Source organism: Xenia sp. Carnegie-2017, unplaced genomic scaffold, assembly GCF_021976095.1.
Source record: "Xenia sp. Carnegie-2017 unplaced genomic scaffold, XeniaSp_v1 HiC_scaffold_20, whole genome shotgun sequence".
NCBI lineage: Eukaryota > Metazoa > Cnidaria > Anthozoa > Malacalcyonacea > Xeniidae > Xenia > Xenia sp. Carnegie-2017.
Window position 1 is genome coordinate 12,878,895 of NW_025813483.1, and position 19,661 is coordinate 12,898,555.

The 19,661-nt window shown below is 35.3% G+C and overlaps 1 protein-coding gene across 2 annotated transcripts; it reads right to left on the reverse strand.

Moving 5' to 3' along the window:
- Positions 1-219: 219 nt before the first annotated feature.
- On the reverse strand, positions 220-18,997 carry LOC124441060 (autophagy-related protein 2 homolog B-like). 2 transcript variants are annotated; one of them, XM_046991489.1, is made up of 39 exons: positions 18,977-18,997; positions 18,677-18,884; positions 17,990-18,158; positions 17,070-17,228; positions 16,583-16,685; positions 15,905-16,277; positions 15,644-15,749; positions 15,051-15,410; positions 14,262-14,550; positions 13,669-13,819; positions 13,114-13,227; positions 12,840-13,031; positions 12,661-12,761; positions 12,189-12,361; positions 11,777-11,870; positions 11,317-11,473; positions 10,945-11,087; positions 10,413-10,585; positions 9,919-10,046; positions 9,125-9,448; positions 8,967-9,047; positions 8,553-8,659; positions 7,991-8,083; positions 7,263-7,330; positions 6,766-6,827; positions 6,455-6,616; positions 6,071-6,211; positions 5,635-5,787; positions 5,474-5,548; positions 5,001-5,131; positions 4,524-4,713; positions 4,112-4,279; positions 3,685-3,786; positions 2,980-3,037; positions 2,625-2,794; positions 2,088-2,247; positions 1,647-1,846; positions 1,321-1,470; positions 220-1,222 (listed from the first exon to the last, which is right to left on the reverse strand). In XM_046991489.1, exons 2-39 carry the CDS (start codon positions 18,842-18,844, stop codon positions 995-997), a joined length of 5,976 nt encoding a protein of 1,991 aa, XP_046847445.1. In that variant the 5' UTR covers positions 18,845-18,884; positions 18,977-18,997; the 3' UTR covers positions 220-994. The 2 variants fall into 2 exon arrangements, with proteins under 2 accessions (XP_046847445.1, XP_046847446.1); XM_046991490.1 differs by lacking the exon at positions 18,977-18,997 and having other exon boundaries at positions 220-634; positions 985-1,222; positions 18,677-18,949.
- Between the last annotated feature and the right edge of the window lie 664 nt (positions 18,998-19,661).

Sequence of the window (19,661 nt, forward strand, 5' to 3'; positions counted from 1 at the left end):
GAACAATTAATATATATAACATGCACGAACACTATGCACAATTATATTCGATAAAACCGTAACTCTTGAAGAAATATAATTTACACTTTCTTTGACATGGAAGCCAAAGGTTGATATAGTACATAGAAATTTGAGTAAACTTATTATTTAGATAATGTATGAACAAAGTGTGGTACTTTATTCACACAGAAAACGTATAAACCAACATTCATCACGAAATATGACAATGAAAACATCTATTGGATGGAAAAACCAGCAGACAAATAAGAATAGTTAGGTCAAGTCAATTTTATGTACAGTTGGTTTCAGCAATGCTTAAAAAGACAGAGTGGAATATTTAAAAAATATTAACATACATCATATGATATATATCATTAAAATATTGACAAGATAAACTAGACTACCTTCATGTCACGACAAATGCAAAGTGTTTTTAAGTTGTGCTATTACAATTTAAATCATTCGTACCGCAATACACCGTCCCACCCTATTGCAGGTAGTCAACAGAATAGTTAACATCTCTATATATACAATACATACAGTAATGTATTACACAACGCAAATTGCTTTGCATTGAAACACGAATCTTTCACCCGAGCCACAGTGAACTTTAACAGAGCACTAATGTCGGAGACTGGAAACGAAATTAACATTTTAAAATATGTACAAATAATGATTATCGTATGAACATAATTGACGGTTTTTAATATAGTTTTAGTGCGAAATATTTCTCCATAACCTTGTATTTTTTATTGCTAGAGAAAGGACATCACGAAAATTCATATTTCTCTTGAATAATAAACTGCACTAGAATTGAATCTTTGCAGAAAAGATTACGTTAATATGTAGAGGAGAATAAATTGCATTAGAAAACAGGTGTTTCTAAACACTTGAAACATGGCGTTTCGTTTCGCTCAAAGTTCACTGGTTCCCAGTACTTTTCTTGTGCATGTTACCATTAAAATTTAAAATTACAATACTTACAAATATAGACTTACGAATCCACGCGCCATTTTTCAGCAGCTTCCCGTCTAGCATCAGGTAAGATCTGATTACGTACACCACCGAGGACGTTCGACGCTGCCTCGGCCGTTAATATAATTGGTTGTACAACAGCCGATGGTATGTGACGTAATACTCCTCCGACAGCTCCCGTCATACCTTTCGACTCGTGTTCTTCTTTAGCTACGTGAACGATATTGGTAGCAGTCTTACCAAAACCCTGAGAATAAAAATGGACGCAAAAAAAGTAATCACTGATCAATTTCATTCTTGTCTAAAAAATTTATATAAAAATTCATGCAAAAACTCGATGATTACCTCTGTAACAACGTTGTAAGCGTTAGAAATTCCCTGACGTAGATCCGCTGGCTCAGAATTTCCACGATGTTTGACAATCTTGCCATGACTTCCAGAGACCACTGTAGCATCAGCTGGACTTACCACATCGTAGGCTAACTCGGCAGCTCCCTAAATGAATGATACAGAAACTTTAGTAGAAAACTAACAAATTTTAATAATTACACCGGCATGGCAAACACGTTTAGATTTTCTCCAATGTTCTGCGGATGTGTTCTCCAAGTATTTATTCCATGAACAATCACTGCATGGCTGACAATATTGAAATGTTTACATGGATGACTTACGTGTACAACTTGTACGAGTTTATTAGTGAACTCAATGACTGCCATTGCCGAAGACGTTGTGAAAGAGCTTGCACCTCGTTGTATACCACGAATAATCCGTCCATCACGGCGATATTGCTCAACAGGTAACCAAAAAAGATCTTTAAAACCTTGGACCAACTGTACCAAAGAATAGGTGGGGCCAACACCACCCAAGATACCTGGGACACATAATTACCCTTTGTTTACGCAAGCAAAAAAAATAGGACGATGAGGGGGGGGGGAGACGTCATTTTCATAGACGATGGGGAAGTGGTAAAAGTCTGTCCCCCCCCCCCGCTTAAGGATGGCTTTTCTACCAGAACTTAGTTGTTGAATGATGCTCTCATCACAAAACGTTTCAATAAAATGTCATGACAAAATCATTAATGAGTGAAGAGTGAATAAAAACTTGTACAATACCAGGAATTTGTCTCTTCTTGATGTCGTTTCCCCACTCGTTTAGAGCGTAATTCATAACACGATTAAAACCCATTAGACCACTACGATAGCAAAATCTTCTTAGAGTAATCTCAGAACAATTTAACTGAGCAAATGCAAATAACACGCCAGCAAGACTTCGCTAGAGATTAAGAAAAGATTGATAAATTCTGAGTGACGTATAGAAACGGGTAGCAGAAACTGCCCAAAGTATGTAACTTTGAAGTATTTTTTTCAACCAAATTAAAAAATACTTAAATGAAGGAAATGGTGAATCATTGCATTTACAGGAATGTTTATATTGTGAGTGATGGCTTCTATAAGTTTCTCAAATGATCAAAACTTAACTATGCAGTGACTAGCGCTATTTGAGCTTTGAACAACCATAACTAAAGGTCACATATATTTCTGATGGTTGCGATGCATAATGTCTTGCCTTTCAAAGGATAAGTTAAAATACTTACTAATACTCAGTTCAGAGGCAAAACTATTATAAAATTTAAATAACACAAAACTAACCTGACCCATGTCCATATCATGTTTGCCTTGGTAGTCCAACCGTATGGGAACATCTGATGAGAACTCGACCAGCCGAAAGAAGATTTGCATATCCTGGCTTGAACATCCCTGAACGTTGTGATCGCAGGCTGACATGGGTGCTTCAGAGCCTTGCTCATCGTCCTGTATGGCTACAAAACAACAAATAAAATTAGTATGCAATAAACTGGTCATAAAATAGAACTATGTCAGCATATGTAGGAGCCACATGCTTTTCTGAGACATTGTAATATAATATACACCCCTTGCGCACACTGGAAGCATTTAGAATATGATACATTGAATGTATATGCTTAATCATGATTCATACACTTACTAGCATCATCAGCAGTCCAAAGATCTTTACAAAAGTTGATAATAAAAAGCAATGTGCTCTAGAGGATTGAAAACAAATCAAAGGCTGTGAGAAAATGTAATGACAGAAACCAACACAAGATTGAAAGGGTGGATGGGATATCATTTGAGAAATCGTATTTTTAAATTTTTAATAAAATAAACTTTGCTTTTCAAAGTGTTGCCAACGCCTTATATCATAAAAATCATAATATTTGTCAGCCGCTTTGCCGAAAATCCAGAAAATCAATCATAAATGCTGATGATTTCCCTCTTCCTTGATGTAAAGCTACTGCCTGTGTGCGGGCTTAAGCGAGTAAAGTTAATATGATGTGATCCCAATCACAACAATGACCTAGAACCCAATCCACTAAATATCTGACTCCGCCGAAATTGTAAAGTTGAGTGAGGCAAGCCGCCATTTTGAAAGGTGGCAAAACTGACGATATTTACGATTAATATAAACTTTTCCTAAGTTGATATAGAGTCGCAAAGTTGATAGTCTAGGTTTAATTTTTAAAATGTTTCATATGATGGCTTTTTTAAACTTTGTTCTAAACTCATTTTTCATTTTGAGTTTTGCTTTTTGCCACCTTGCCTCACCTTGACACGGTAGTTAGACATCCAGAGGAATGGGTTCTAAATCATTGAGTCACAACAATGTATCATGAAAGGATGTAAAATTTACCTGATCAATATTTAGACGCAGAGGTTTTATAGACACTCGAAGACAGCCTTCTTTAGGCCCAATAGCATCTTCTGGATTTAGACCAACCATTTTTATAGAAACCTATAACGACAAACGGACGTTGAAAGATCGATAAAATATTTCACTCCTCTGATCCATTTGTCCAAATAAAAATTTTGGTGAACTCAAAAAAGTTGGGAGTAGGATAAAAGTTGGTTGAGATTTATTATTTCATCAACCACTGTGGCCGAATATTCATAATTTATTACCAAACCTGCTTTGATCTTCTCTGACTGCCTTCTAAATATGGCACTTATTTAAAGCAGGTAGAGTTGTCTAAGCGCACCAGAGCGGATATGGTGATAAAAATTAGTCTGGTCACACTGCTGTTAACACTTTTTGTATCACTATAAGAAACTTTATCTACCATATTTGAGTGCCTCTGCTTTGGTCTAGCTTCCGTCGAATACTGATAGAGAAATTTATTGATCTGTGATGACGACAGTCTATCTCGAATTTCCAAGTCTTGTACGAGTAACACATGACGCCAGGCCTGTTTCGCCTCTTCTGGATACTCTTCACATTGAAAACGAGCCTGGAAAAAAATGGCAGCACGAATACAGTTTTCGTATAATTTAATTTTAACTGTGGATATTGTCGGTCACCACTTTAATTTAAAAAGTTCGAGGAAAAGATGGTGATGTCGTAGAGCTTTACACATGAATTAATTTTCTTTGATGTCAGTTGACTGTCGACTTTTATCTGACTAATTCCTATTCCTAAATATTCCCTATATCAATTTTGTGTTTGTAAACAACGCAATAGTGTGTCCCGTATACCTTAGTAACTTGAATTTCCACTAGCGTATTTAGGTCACGACACTCGCCAGCATTTGTCTTCCAATTCAACTTTGTTCTGGAATATTTCTTCTTGTTGTCATGCACACCAATGACAACGGGATCATCTTCTACTAAATCATCATCGTGAAACGCTCGGTAGTGATCGGAACTCGAGGAATGACAATTTGTGCTAGACAAAAAAGGATTACGTGTGCATAACAACAAAATGAAGTGTTTGCTACAATTTCGTTTAGTCAAGCTGCATTTCTAATGCAGTTTCTTCTGCGATTTTCATACATCACGTTGGTATTTGAGTCTTTCCAGATTACAGTTTTTAAAAAGGTAACATGACTGGCATTAAAAAGAGACTTACTACTAAAAAATTACACCTCTTTACATGCCGAGCAACAAAAAATAAAACATGTCAAAGTGTGCGAGATTCACAAGCGTTTTAACGAAATATGATAAAATCCCTACGTCTGTCTTTGTTTTTTCTGAAAATCACTCCCTCCAAACAACTGCCAGACAATAGACATCTCTTTGACCGTATAAACATATAGAGGTGTAGGATAATGATCTGGAGCTTTCAACTGGTCCAAACCACCAACCTATTAATAAGTAAATTATTAAATAAATTCACTAGTTTTATTTGTTTGCTAACCATAGTAATTGCCTAAATTTTTCGTCCATTACAAAAACAAAGAATAATGTTGGTCAAAGTTGAGGTAAAATTGGTAAGATTTTTTGTGCAAGTTGTTAAGGACCGCATTCATCTTTCAAAGTAAGTTAAAGTTTCAAATCTTTTCAAAAATAGCAAGCTTTCAATAATTTACTAAATTGTATACAATAAACGATATCTTAGGTCAACAATGCACGTATTTTACAATAATGACGTGTTTACAATGCAGAAACTTCATCGCTGAAGATTTTCACTCTCAATAAACACTTACAGGAGTTTTAAAATGATCAGAGATTATTATGATGTCATCACAATACGACGTCACTTCCGGTCCTTGATAAACAACCTGAAAAACACCATTAAATTAGCCGACTAAAAACACCATTAAATAGTGTTCAGCCCTAGGGATATAATCTATAACTGTATACTTACCTGAGTTTCTATATCGGTACTCTCAATGATACAGAATTCGTCATCAGACAAACAATCGTTGCCATCCGCTTCATCATCGAATATTTGGCTTGTTTGTGATTCACCAGAAAAATGAAATACGTCTGTGTTTGATTGTGCATTTGACTGACTAACCTAAGAAACGAAACATACATTAAAGTGATGAGCATACTTGTTAAGATATTTTGCAAAGAGAAAATGCGCTCTCAAGGATAACAGAAATTTTTATGAAGAGGACTGGTGGGAGCAGGAAAACAGGCTCAAGTATGTAAGTTTGATTTAAAGTACACACTTAAGTTGCTCTATGAGCAATTGTTCCTGTGTTTAAGTCGCGATATGCTTCGTGTTAAAACCTTTGTGATGTTGTATAACAATCTGGGGGAAGATATGATAATTATCATAACAATAAACAACGTACTTCCAATGAAGGTGAACTATCCATGAACTTGTCCTCTGCATCCTCCAAATTTTCATCCATTGCATCCGACATCAAATCTTTAAAATTTTCTCTCTCTGTATGTTGCGTAAGTGGAGTTTCTTCAAAAACGTCATTCAGCCGCTGCAACAAGTAAAGCAAGCTTTTAAAGTTCATATGTTTTTAGCCAAAAATTTGAGGGCTTGCAATGTGCTTAGAATTAAGATTATTGACAAGTAGCACATTAGTTTAACGTAAAAATATTAGAAACTAGCACAATGTTTAGCATAAAGATATTAGAAATCAGCAGAGTCTATAATAATAATAAATTAGAAAAGCAGAATACAATGATGTCAACGAAAGTAAATAACAGTTATACTATATTACTTCACTGTTATTTCCTTGACGTGATTCAAGCAAAGGACTCTGTGGAAAGTCGCCAGAGTTCACGATGTAGCGCAAAAGTTCGACAATAGCCGACAACGAATCGGAACACGTTCGAAGATGGACGATGTTGTTTGAAAAAGTGATGGTACGTTTTGGGAAATCCTGAACATTTTTTTTTATTTAAAAAAGAACATAAAGCTGTAAATGATGTGAATAACGATAGCAAAAATACTTTATGCTTTTCAAAAAAGTAAAAAATTTCAATTTTATAAATAACAAATAAAAAGTAGGGTTGTTGTATGTCCTTATACCTCGTCATTTTTTGTTTCTATGGAAATTTCCAGCAAATCAACGTCAGCAACAGAAACATAGTCTAAAAAGAGTAAATACAACCTGCATGATTTAAAACACAAAAAAGGCCAAAAGTTTAAAGCCACTTTCAGTATTGTTTTAAAATGAACACAAACGACCAATTAACACAAAATAAGATATAATTCACTTTCAGTATTGTTTTAAAATGAACACAAACGACCAATTAACACAAAATAAGATATAATTTAGCAAGACAACAAACATCTTTGTATCTTCTAATCAACACAACTGCTATTCAGCGATATGTTACATTGTTAGCCACATTAAATCAACAGAACAAAATGTTTGCATTATGCAGTAGGGGATAGAAGATGAGTTTCATGAGGATGGTCTCAAAACTTTCCTGATCTGTTGCTCATTAAGCTGGCAAAAGATCAGAAAACTTTTCTAAAAGACAGAAAAAATAAATGGTAGTTTTTATTAACTATTACCCTACCTTTAAGGATGTCGACTGTTTCCTCTTTGTTGTTTGAAATCAATAAAACGGCATTGTCTATTATAAATCTATGTAAATGGAAACAAATTTATTTTGATCAATATAGCCTTTCAAATATACTCAAATCTACTATAGCACGTAAACCAAAAGTTTCACACACCTACACAACAAAAAATGAAAATAAAACTTTTATCTGAAACTATTTTTTATTCACAATGAGAGTCAAAAATAAATATTCAGTACCAGTCTTCTCTAAAGCCCGTATGCCTTTTCTCACGTTAGAGTCACGTGAGAGTCACGTAGAGTGTGCTCATTATGTTTAATATGTGGATACTCAGTGCCCATTAGAATCCTACATTTCAAACACGAATTTAAATGCATTTTACCGAACTGTTAAAGCTTTTAGATGTTCCAAAACAGAATAAATACGTAACACAGTTTCAACAATGATACAGAAGTTCCCTAGATACATTATACACATGGAAGTTCCCTAGACTCTACACTTTCCCTAGACTCTATAGTTCTCATGAAAATGAAGTTTCCTCGACACATTATACACATGGAAGTTCCCTAGACTCTACACTTTCCCTAGACTCTCTAGTTCCCATGAAAATGAAGTTTCCTAGACACATTATACACATGGAAGTTCCCTAGACTCTACACTTTCCTTAGACTCTCTAGTTCCCATGAAAATGAAGTTTCCTAACACATCTTTCACATATTCCTACCTCAATACAGAAACTTTCGAATCCAATAAGATGTTACTGGATATGCTAAATCCTTCAATTGAAACTAATAACTGATATGGAATGTGCAGTGGTCTAAAAAACAAAACCAAATATCGTTAGTGGTCAAGGATAAAACATGAGAACAAACTATATGCACGTTGCAAATTACGAAAATACTAAGTATTTAAATACTTATGACTATAAAAAATCCTTCACCAGCATACAATGTCCAAAATATTTTGTAAAATAAGGACACGAGAAATGAGCAATATTGCTGACAGTGACAATTAGATTTTATATCCTTGTCAACCTTGTAAATAAGTCATTATCAATCTAGTCTGGTTTGAAAACGTTTCAGAAATAGAGTAAAAACAAGAAAAATCGTAGCCAGTTTTACTGTTAATTTATAACTTGAGTTCACAAGATATCTTTGATCGTCAGAGAGTGTGTTACATCATATAAATTTTTACGTAAGGACAGACGAAATTTTAGATTGTGCGTTGTAGCAAAGAGAACACTAATTTTTATCTACAACAAAAGCTTTCCACAGTCGTTAACACACCTGTAATACAAAGCACAATCCCAAAAATGCACGTGCAACATTGTGACGACTGTCGGTGGTACAAATCCAACAACTTCTTCGTCTTTCACGCCAAAATACTCGATCATCTTGAACACAAAACAAAAACAAAAGTTGAATGACAGGTTGCAACAGAATAAAATTGTCATCTATAATTAAACAGATTGCCATCAGTAAATAAATGTTCTTTAACGTCTCTTAAAGCTACAGCAGAAGAGCAGCACAGGAGACAATAAGAGAAAGGGTTTTCCAGAAAAAGTTGTTTTCAGTGACAAGTATAGCTCAATAAAAATATCGCAACGAACCCATTACTACCTGAAGTATCCACCATTGTCCCTCGTGAACCATACGATGATGTATAGCTCAATAAAAATATCACAACGAACCCATTACTACCTGAAGTATCCACCATTGTCCCTCGTGAACCATACGATGATGTAACGTACTGCCAGATAAAGAGATTGCGACGATATTGTCCTATAGAGGAATAGAACGCATTTTAAAAAGGTGAAGTAAACTCTAGCACCACGGCACAAAATACATTAACTTATTACTTTGGATTTTTTTATTGAGTTCCAAGAACTTTTAACAGCGACTGCCAACATATGTGGCGGGCTTTCCTGGTTTGTTTTACTCCCTGCCACTTTCAGTCCTTCATCGGAAGCGAATAAAATTCGATTGAGACCTCCGGGCTCAAAAACCGCGTCTGTCATATTTTTTTCGGTCTTTTCGACATAAACTGCTTGATGAAGGGAGCACTTTTGAGACTGGGCACCAATGTAGCTAAGATTAGGCTCACCATTATAGTCAAGTACGTAGACCAACAAGGCATTTTCGAAGAGAAGAAGAAGTTTACCGTAACTGTCCTTGTTCTCGAACTGTGAATTAATAAAATGAACAAACATTCATTTGAAATTTTGATAACGCCCACTTTTAAAAACAATACTTACATTGACAAGCAAAAATATCAATATTATGAAGTGTTAAGCAGGAGAGTGATATCAATTTAAAAAAACACAGTGCTTCAGTAACAAGTAAACAGAGTAAACGAAGTTTAAACAAGAGAGTGTTGATGCATGTTAGTAGAAGTAGATCGTCCATGTTAGTGTAGTTCTGAGAAGAACTGTTGGTGTTGGTGTTGACTGGCGTATGGACAACCTTAGCAGTAGTCATCTTCAGAGTCAAGCGATTAGTACATGTCAGGAATATGACACCAACACGAACTGTCCTTCTCAGGACTGCAATAGTCTAGACGATCTACATTCAACAAACATGTAGATATTACGATATAATAGCACACGATGACGCTATAACAAAATATATGACGTAAGGTATAACTAACTCCTACCTTGCTGCAAGGAAACAAAACAACTCGAAGTTTTGAAGTGTTCAAAGTCAAAGCAAAGGTACTCGTTGCTGGCTTTTTTTCCATTGTTTCAAGAACCCTTCCCTCGCTATTTTCAGATGATAAGGACTCTGCAATGGTTTCGAGTGAATCAAAAGGATTTCTATCTAAACACCCCGCTGTTCAGGACTAGGTTCTTTAACATTTGAATGTTTTTTTTTAACATTTCATCGTCAAGTCAGTTGGTCAAACACATTAACTATGTTAAAGAATAACTGGTCAATGTCCATCACAAAACGCAAGGTATCGGGATAATCAACATTCAAGATTCAATATCAGATCACAACAGATAAAAAACATTAGACAGAAGTATAAAAGTCGCATAGTGATGACGACAGTAAGTAACAGTGAGATCTTTAAATTAAATTATTTTGTAAGCAATTTGAATAAAGATACTTGATAAACATACTGAATACAATAAGACATTTTTATCGCACCTTGATTATCATTAGATCCGCAAATCAGAAATGTACTTTGGCAATTTTCCTTATTCTTTAATCTGGCAGCAATCTCAACATCGAACAAGTTACTTGCAAGAGCAGGATTGTACTCCGGCTTATTCACGACTGGTGCACGTGATGGTTCCCATAGTAATAAATCATTAGCAAACCTTGAGAATAAAACAGTGCTGTTGAGTCGAAAGAATGCTCAAGATTGACTAAAATATTCTAAGTAGGAAAGCACATAAGCTGTAAGCAGCCAAGACTATACATACACAGCATTATACGTGAGGCAAAACTACGGCAATCCCATCGTAGATTTTCAAAACAACTTGTACACAACTACGTTTATCAAGAAGTGAACCATAAAATTGCTTTACTTTGCCAGGCAAAAAGACATTTTCTACAAGCAGCTATGTGAATTTTCCGAATTTTCCAAAAATATCTGAATGTTAGACATGTAGATCATGCAGCATTTTTCCAAATTTGAAAGTTCAACTTTGGTTTTGTCTTTACATTTTTTACACACCTGTTGTATATGAGTTCAATGAATGAAGCGTCGTGAAAGTTGAAGTCGATTTCCGGGAAATGCAATTCAACATGAAGTCGTGACGTGGAAGATGCTTTTTCCTGAAAATCGTTCATTTCTTGAGGCTCTCCGGGTACGACAAGCTGCAAAACAAGAGAACTAATGCACGAGAAGTAAGAAACACCATACTGATTGAATTGGATTTAATTGATGAATCTTTTCTCAATATATTTCCAATATAGAATGGTTTATTAACTACCCAATTCCTAAAGTATTTTACTATGAAATTACGTGCAAATGCCATCAATACAGTCCAGTATACAGCCATTGCTATGAGATGGTCGTTATATTTTAATAAAACGAATACAATACCTCCTCATTATCGTACATGTGAGGTTTCGAAGAGAAAGGCGACGTCTCCTTTTCGAACATTGAACATGAGTCCGAAAGACTGTCGGTTGAACTATTCTCTGATGAACCATTCTCTTCAAGCATGGATTTCGAATGTTGCTGAACTGTTACAACAACTCTGAAATGACACACATTTTAAAATCTTACAACGTATTAGTGATCATAAGTTATGAAATTTTCTTAATGGGATATTTGTAAGCGATGCACACATTAAAGTGTTGTCAATGTTGCGATGGTAAGTAGCTACCTTGATTCGTTATGACATGCAATAAGTTTATACATTAAATCGTTACTTTAGTTAGTTAGTCTAACATTCTAACATTTCTAACATGATTAGGTTTATTAACGCCTGAAACGCCACATCCTTAAAATTTTTTTCGTTAACGATAAAAACATTAAGAAAAAATGCACGAAAACTTACCTTGCTAAATTAAAGTCATTGGAATCATCGTTATCACTGCTTTTTCGCGACACGTGAATAAATCGAGTCTCTTCCTTACCCTTCTTCATGTAACCTACATTTATTTCAAACAATTAACAGTTACATTTGAACAAGAAACTCGTCACCAAAAACAATCTAGCAGTCATTTTTCACAAGGATATAATCAACCTGAGACTGTTACTAATAATGCACATACTGTCCTTTTGTTAACCTTACATCATTTTACTGTTCATCTAAGAGCAGAGCCCTTTCATAGAAACCGTGTATGTGAAAAAAATAATCACGAAAAGGAAGTTACACAGATCTCTCAAACAAGGGAACAAAAAACACCCAATACATTGGAAGTAAATATATTAAAGTTTTCCTTCAAGTTAGTTTGTGGCTCTCCTACCATCAATTGCTTTGAATCTGAATTCATACTTCGCTGTAGCTTCGCCAAATTGTAAGCAAGATTCAAACGTCATTTCGAAACATCGGATCATACAAATTTCCTCATGCAATCTCCTTTGAAAGAGCGGTTGACAAGGACGAGTATCCGGGGGTCGCAAATCCAAAATTGGAAATCTAGATAGAAAAAAAAATGCAAATACAACATTAAAAACACTTCTTGTCAAATTACGGAGGTTCTGTTGAAGCCTGGCTTGTACAGAAGACATAACGACATTTCGCTATAACGCAAACTGTACAACGTCACTAAAGTAACGGTAGCGTTCTTATATATTTCAGTTTTGATTCTGTGAGCACTGCTCGTACTGGCTAGGAAAATAATGAAAATATCTCCTTTTTTCATAGTAATATTGAAGCTGCTAGTCGTTATGGCGTTTGTAACAAACAGCCTTAAAACAAGCCAGCATTTTTTTTACCTTAATAATGCCTTAATATTTGAGCACTGAACGCAAATATCAATTTTATGTTCATAAGAAGATCCATCGTTCATTGTTCTTGAAAACAGGGCTTCTTCATTCTAGAGTAGGAGAAATAGGCATAACTATAGTAAGGATGTCTTCTGCATCTTTTCACTCTTACATACTTCGAAACTTACTTCATTGGTGTGCATGGGGGCCGAGGGAAAACATTGAGACGACGGTCTGGGCTGGTCAGTATCATTTGAAAATGCAAGCAACACGTCATGTATGCGATCTATCATGGTGACATCGATTTCAATTTCTGTATGTCCAAGTTCAATTTGGATAGCAGTCTTTGGAGCAACATTATAACGACCTAGAACAGATGCCTGCAATACAAATATGTCAGCAATATTATTTTCAGGTTTTTTCAAATTTACAAATTGAGAAAAGGTATACAGGCAAACTCACTGGTGAAATGCTGCGTCCTACATTTTCGTATTTTGCTTTTAAACACGGTTTGAAAAAACTAACGCCATTCCCATTCATGTTTTCCATGTTTTCGTCACCACTTAAACTTAATACCTAAAAAATTACAAGACAAAAAGATGTGAATAACGAGCTGAAGAAAAACTACTGACTTAACATTCACACTAAAATTATGTTGCTTTTCATCGCTCCAAAATGAGAAAATAATTATTAGTAAAGTATAGAATATTTATTATGTATTAGGGTAACTTTATATGAAAACACATCCTGTTACGGTTTTCAACGTCATCTGCGTTACCCAAAAAATGGAAGTTTGCTCGATGAACTTTAATACGGCAGAGTAATGTAAAATACATGAAATATTACATCAAATAAAACCTAATATAAACTGAAATAGACACACTAATCTATTTAAACACATTATACAGGTAGTTTTGAAATGTTGTTAGGCATGCCCTATTTCGTAGTGCTGCTAATTAGCAAGAATTACCCATAAGCACTTGCCGGACTAGCTGCAACGGATGAAATAATTTTCACCTGCGTTACAGACGTGACGTTATCAGAATTTGTATCATCCACTAAACACTCCATCAATTTTGCCATACCAACTGTAATATCAACGTTGACACATTGAGAAGCAGATGACTTTGATTGTTCACATGATATGCTGACAGTCGTGAGAAGAAATCTGAAAGATATTAACACAAGAAAAAAAACATTAAATTGGATACGGGAAGATATATATCTTCGCAGTAAAAACAATGGGGATGCATTTCATCCATTTTCTCTCTTAAAGTTTGATGACTTAGCATTCTTAGATAAACGTATAGTCATACAACACAACAAGGTCTGGCAATGAGCTTCTTTTTATTCATCATGGTAAAATGATTTGTATATGACGCGTGTTCTGATTGGTTCAAACCCAAGGAAATCGTTCTTTATGGTTTTCAAGTCATGTCATGTCTTGATCCAAATGTTTAGGAATGTTGCTCGGAAAACCTGCAAAATCACTTGGATTCGTGCACGCCGTTTTTCCTAAATTCTCCCTATATTCCCATATATTTGGATCAAGACGACAACAAAAGCAAATGATTAACAAGGAGTTTGCTCATGAAATCAACAAACCAAACCTCAGATGACTTTGAGAGCAGGCATTGTTGAGAATCTCTTGCATCGCATCCACATCTTTTCCTCCAAACGTTGTGTCCGACAACTTCTCAAAGAATCGGTCGGCAATCAAGCATAATGTGTTGTTTTTAGAAGCACCACTGTCGCTGGAAATATCACTGTGCAAAGGCGGATTTCGCAGTAGTAACGTCACTGATAAACCACTAAACTTCAACTGTCCTTTTGAGAGATGGTCGTCATCAAGGGTGGAGACTACAGCAAGACCACGATTCAAAATAGGTAACTTTGATGCTAAATAACGAAGAAATAGTGTGGAATAGAATGCTTAAATTTCTACAAGCTCAAAAGCCTCGTGCTAAAAGGAATTACTGTATTGATTCAGAAGATTTGCATGGTCTGTGTAATAAATGAAACAGCACGCAGTTTTCGCCCGCACTATAAGTTTGCACTCAAATCAGCAACCGTAAAAAAATGTGCAACGATCTCTTAAAACAATAAACATTATACTCCCCTTTGTAATATGCAATGCAGATTTACAAATTAAAAAGGGTTGCGCAGCATGTTAACTTTAAAGAAACACTTTTGTTAAGAGGGCTTCTTTATCACTGGTAATCCACCCTTGTTGACTATGAAAAATATTCACTTTTACAATTCTTTCTAAGCCAAATGCGCTTCTGTGATAAAGAGCAAACCTATATGTAGACGATCACGTTGCGTAGTCAGACGAGCAAAAAAAAGCTGAAATATAATAAAACTCGCTTGTCTTTAAGACACATAGATTACAAACTTACCATTGTTAGAAACACCAGATGTACAGTTATGATTTATCAACGGAAAAATCCCAGCATCAGAGACCTTCTGGACTAAACTTTGAGGACGTAGTGACGGGGAAAGACAGTTCCCAACAGGTTCCACAACATGCTGTTCGTTATCCGACAACGAATAAAAGGTTTCTTCATTTGTCAAAGAGTCTGAACACTCACCATGAGAACCGGTAGCGTTGTCAAAATCCGCACGCCAAAGATCGACCTTACTGAGTTGATTTTTGTGACAGTCATTCATTTGCTCCTGAAGTTCTTTTTCGATCCTTCGAAAGTCCTCTGGTTTCATAGGTTTGTTAACGACGCCATCTTTGCAGGAAACAAAGTTGTCTGAAACAAGAAACATCACAAAATAATCAAGTGAAGGCTCAAAACGAATGCTTTTTAGTCATGTGACTTCTTAAAGTTACCAATCGAGTTACTTGCAACAAACACATATTGAAAATACCAGCAACAAAACTTTTCGACAGTTTGAATCTCAGAGCTTGTGCAGTACATTGAAAGCTAATAATGAACTATAAACGGTTTTGAATAAATCCTCAATCTATAAAACCAAGACCTACCCGTATTCTGAAGCCGACATATGTCTTCCAGTAATTCTTTCAAAACTTGAAGTTGTTTTGGAAAAAGAAGAATGTTCACAGTACCGAGAAAATATTGACATTCGACCTAAATAAGATCAATCAAAATTGGATGAATTGAGTATTCGTTTATTAGTACCTGGAAGGATATCTTTTTCACACGCAATCAACACCTAATTGATTTATTATACGTCAAATTACCAAGAAAAGATCATAAAGCATAATATCAGATAATTTTTATACCTTTGGTCCAGGACAAGATACGTTCAGCTTCCACTTGATATTGACTTCCTGTTCGCCAGCACTAGATAGCACCACCACAGCAGGTAAAAGATCTTTCGGGCTCAGGTGTTTCATCCACAGGCTTTGGTTAAATATAGCACTCTGATATGGCGACACTGGCGATGATGACGTAACGCTTTCAGGCGACGATACGGGCTCGGGTCTGAGCGGCGTGTTTCGAAGAACGGTTCGGGAATCCTCGTGAAACTCATCCAAGCTTAACTTGAGACCATAAATGCGAAGATTTTTGTTCGCAATGGACGGTGGATTATATACATCAAAATTTTCTTGGTCGTCCGAAGTGAAATCACTTGATAAGTCTGAATATTGGATCCTAAGATATTCATAAAAGAATTTTTTCTTTCACAACCCACTTTTAGCCATAAAGCTGGCAACCTAGAAGTTAAACTTAGTGGTTGTTCAACTGATGGCACCTCTGATCAATAGTAGTCGTATTAATAACAATGTTTATCAGAACGCAAGCCTGAACCAAATATCTGGTGGCCACTTTTAAAAATTAGCGTAACTAGCTACGTTAGATACTGAGAAAAATTTAGACAAAACTCAGCAATGATTTCTAAATACTTTTGACGCGAGTGATGAGACAGTCTTATGCAGCCAAATACAATAATCACAGACCTCTTTATATGAAGTTCAAGACCAATTCCAGATCTCTTGTGTGAAAACAAATGCTCGAAGCGAATAACAACGTCTTCAATGTTCACCTTCAATCGTGACAACACTAGAAATATATGAATAAAAACATAAGCATCACAAAAAAAACATCGTAGTGGAAGGCTCGATTGCATTGTACCTCCAGAAATAAAATGACTTAAAAAGGAAATTCCTCACTATTAGGCATTAATGTTCACGGGTTGATTTTATTTACAAAATTACTTTAATATATCAATGTTTTAAGTATAGGGACTTTTGATGATGTGTCAAAAGATAATTTATAATTTTGAACAGAGGGTCTCGGAGGATGATTTATTTAAATACTTTAAGTCTAGGCGACTAAAAAATAACACAATGTGTATATATTTGGAAAATATTGGTGGTCGGGACCTATTGTTACCTTTGCCTCTCCTAGGGTATGCCCAGACTGCACCTGATTTTATAGAAATACCTGATTCAATTGTTTGAGCAAAAGACTCCAGGCCATCAAATGCTTGGGGTGAGATCTCATCTTCATTATTTGGTTCGTCATCTTTTAGACATTCCTGTGCAATTTGTAAGCTTGTTGTCATGGAACTGAACAGCAATGATTCAGATATGATACTACCACCTATGTACAGATAGGTACACGTTAGAATGGTGCAGATGAGATACTACCACCTATGTACAGATAGGTACACGTTAGAATGATTCAGATATGATACTACCACCTATGTACAGATAGGTACATGTTAGAATGGTTCAGATATGATACTACCACCTATGTACAGATAGGTGCACGTTAGAATGGTTTAGATATGATACTAACACCTATGTACAGATAGGTACACGTTAGAATGGTTTAGATATGATACTACCACCTATGTACAGATAGGTACACGTTAGAATGATCAACTTGACAAATGGATTGGAACTACACAAACAAAACATATAAAACATCTTGATGTCAGAAAATAACCATGACAAGGTTTCTCCTTTGGTTTTGTGTACAAAACACAATAATCAGAAAACTTAACTGCAAGGCCCTATAGCACAAAGTTATGTGATTGCTTTGAGGTGAAAAGCATTGTTTATATGTTTCACTAATCCAAATGCATAACTATCAAGCTAGCAAATACACATAACACAGTTCATTTACAGGTCCACATCCTCCCCCACATAGTTGTTAATTATATCATTCAACAAATACCTTACTTTTGAGTTTATTAAGCAAATATCAAAGTACATAAATCATACAGTTTTTGTAGTCAAAACACTAATCTATCAGGAGGTTTTGTATCCTTCAGTGGCACAATACAATTTGTTCCATTACTTAAACATCACAAACATCAACATAATGACAATAAGCTTTGAAGCATCCCCATTTCTTACCAACATCAACATTTTTTTTCAAACTCACAACAAGCTCAAGACCCTTGACAGTAACTTCACAATTCTTTTGCATGAGTGAGCTCCATGGGACTGATACAGAAATGGTGTTGATAAAGCCATCAAGAATTTGAACTGGTGCATTTGCCCCTTCAAGTAAATCATTCAAAGCCTAGAAACACACAAACACACATGAGTAAAATACAAAAATAATTCTTCTCGTTCATGATTAACAAAATTAAACAATTGATATGGCTTCATCATGTGAACTCGACATTCTCATCTGCATTCCAAATAGATGTATGGCAAAGATATGCCAACTATTTATCATAAAATATAAAAATAAAGTGACCATTCTCAATAAAATTTATCTTTGTAACTGATTGTATATCCATTCACACTTTCAGAGACTTAATACTAAAACTTGTGGAAACTCAAGGAAGCTGTGGAAACTTAAAAAATGTCAAATTTTGCATCTGACACCGTACTAAAGACATCTTTTTAACAAATAGAATGTTACGTCACACATATAATTATTTCAAATATCAAAAGGCAATGAAATATCTATTTCTATTTGTCGTAACCATAAACATAACCACTTAACCACTTGCCAACGTTTTTCGTTTCATCGTTTAGCAATAAATACGAAATCATATTGCTAAAAGAATGGGTAACGCAGTAATTACATACCAAAACATCCAAAGCGACGTCTTTTAAAATGCCTTCTCCTTTGAAAAGATCGACAGTGAGTTGATCTAATGTTAGTTGCTCTTGTAAGAATTGTCCAAGATAGTGCTGCAAGACGTATCTACAAGCCCTTTTTTTGATTGAATCAGACCAGGGAAAGTACCACGGCATCTTAATTGCCGCAACATCGAGCGATTTTTACATAAAAACGCTTAACAAAAGAAGAAAGATTGGAAAAGTTATGTTTCCATAATATCAATTTCTCTTAGTGGCCGCGCTTACGTTGGTAGACTGGAAACTAACATTTTAATTCCACTTTCCATCCGTCGAACTGCCCATCAATACACAAAATGGTGTTGGTGAATATTTATTAAGTCCTACATAAATTGAAGGCTGTTTAAAAGCTTTTACAAGTTAATGAACTAGACCATTATCTTAATTGTTCAGAAGTAGAACACGTTCTGGAGCAAGGTTTCCTTATGCTTGTAGTACCTGCAAGCCTGACCTTAACCCTATTCCTAAACATGAATTTGCAAAACATTTCTAGTAACTTGAAGTTATTCTGTCATATGAAAGCATTGAAGTTTTCTTTGAACTTCGTGGAAACGCGAAAACCACAACACTTTGCGTATGTTCTGTATCTCAAAGTTTTCATTGCAAGTTGGCACCATGCTCTACAGAGATCAAAATCTTCACATTCCACACCTAAACCCTTTGAAGACAACTTAAACAAGAAGTGGAGTGTTTACATCTTTGAGTCGTTGGTCTTTTTAATTTTTGAGAAAAGCTCGGGAAGACAAAAGAAAAATTAAAAAATCACAATAATACGGATTACAAAGCTCCCACGGGAACTTTACATTATGACGAAATGCAGTGGCGTAGCTTGTTCGAAATATAGGAAAAAGGGGTAGTATTCCAATAATTATAACACGTGCGTATATGAATACGCCCTCCCACTAGTAATCATCGAGGCAGGCCAAGCTTTGAC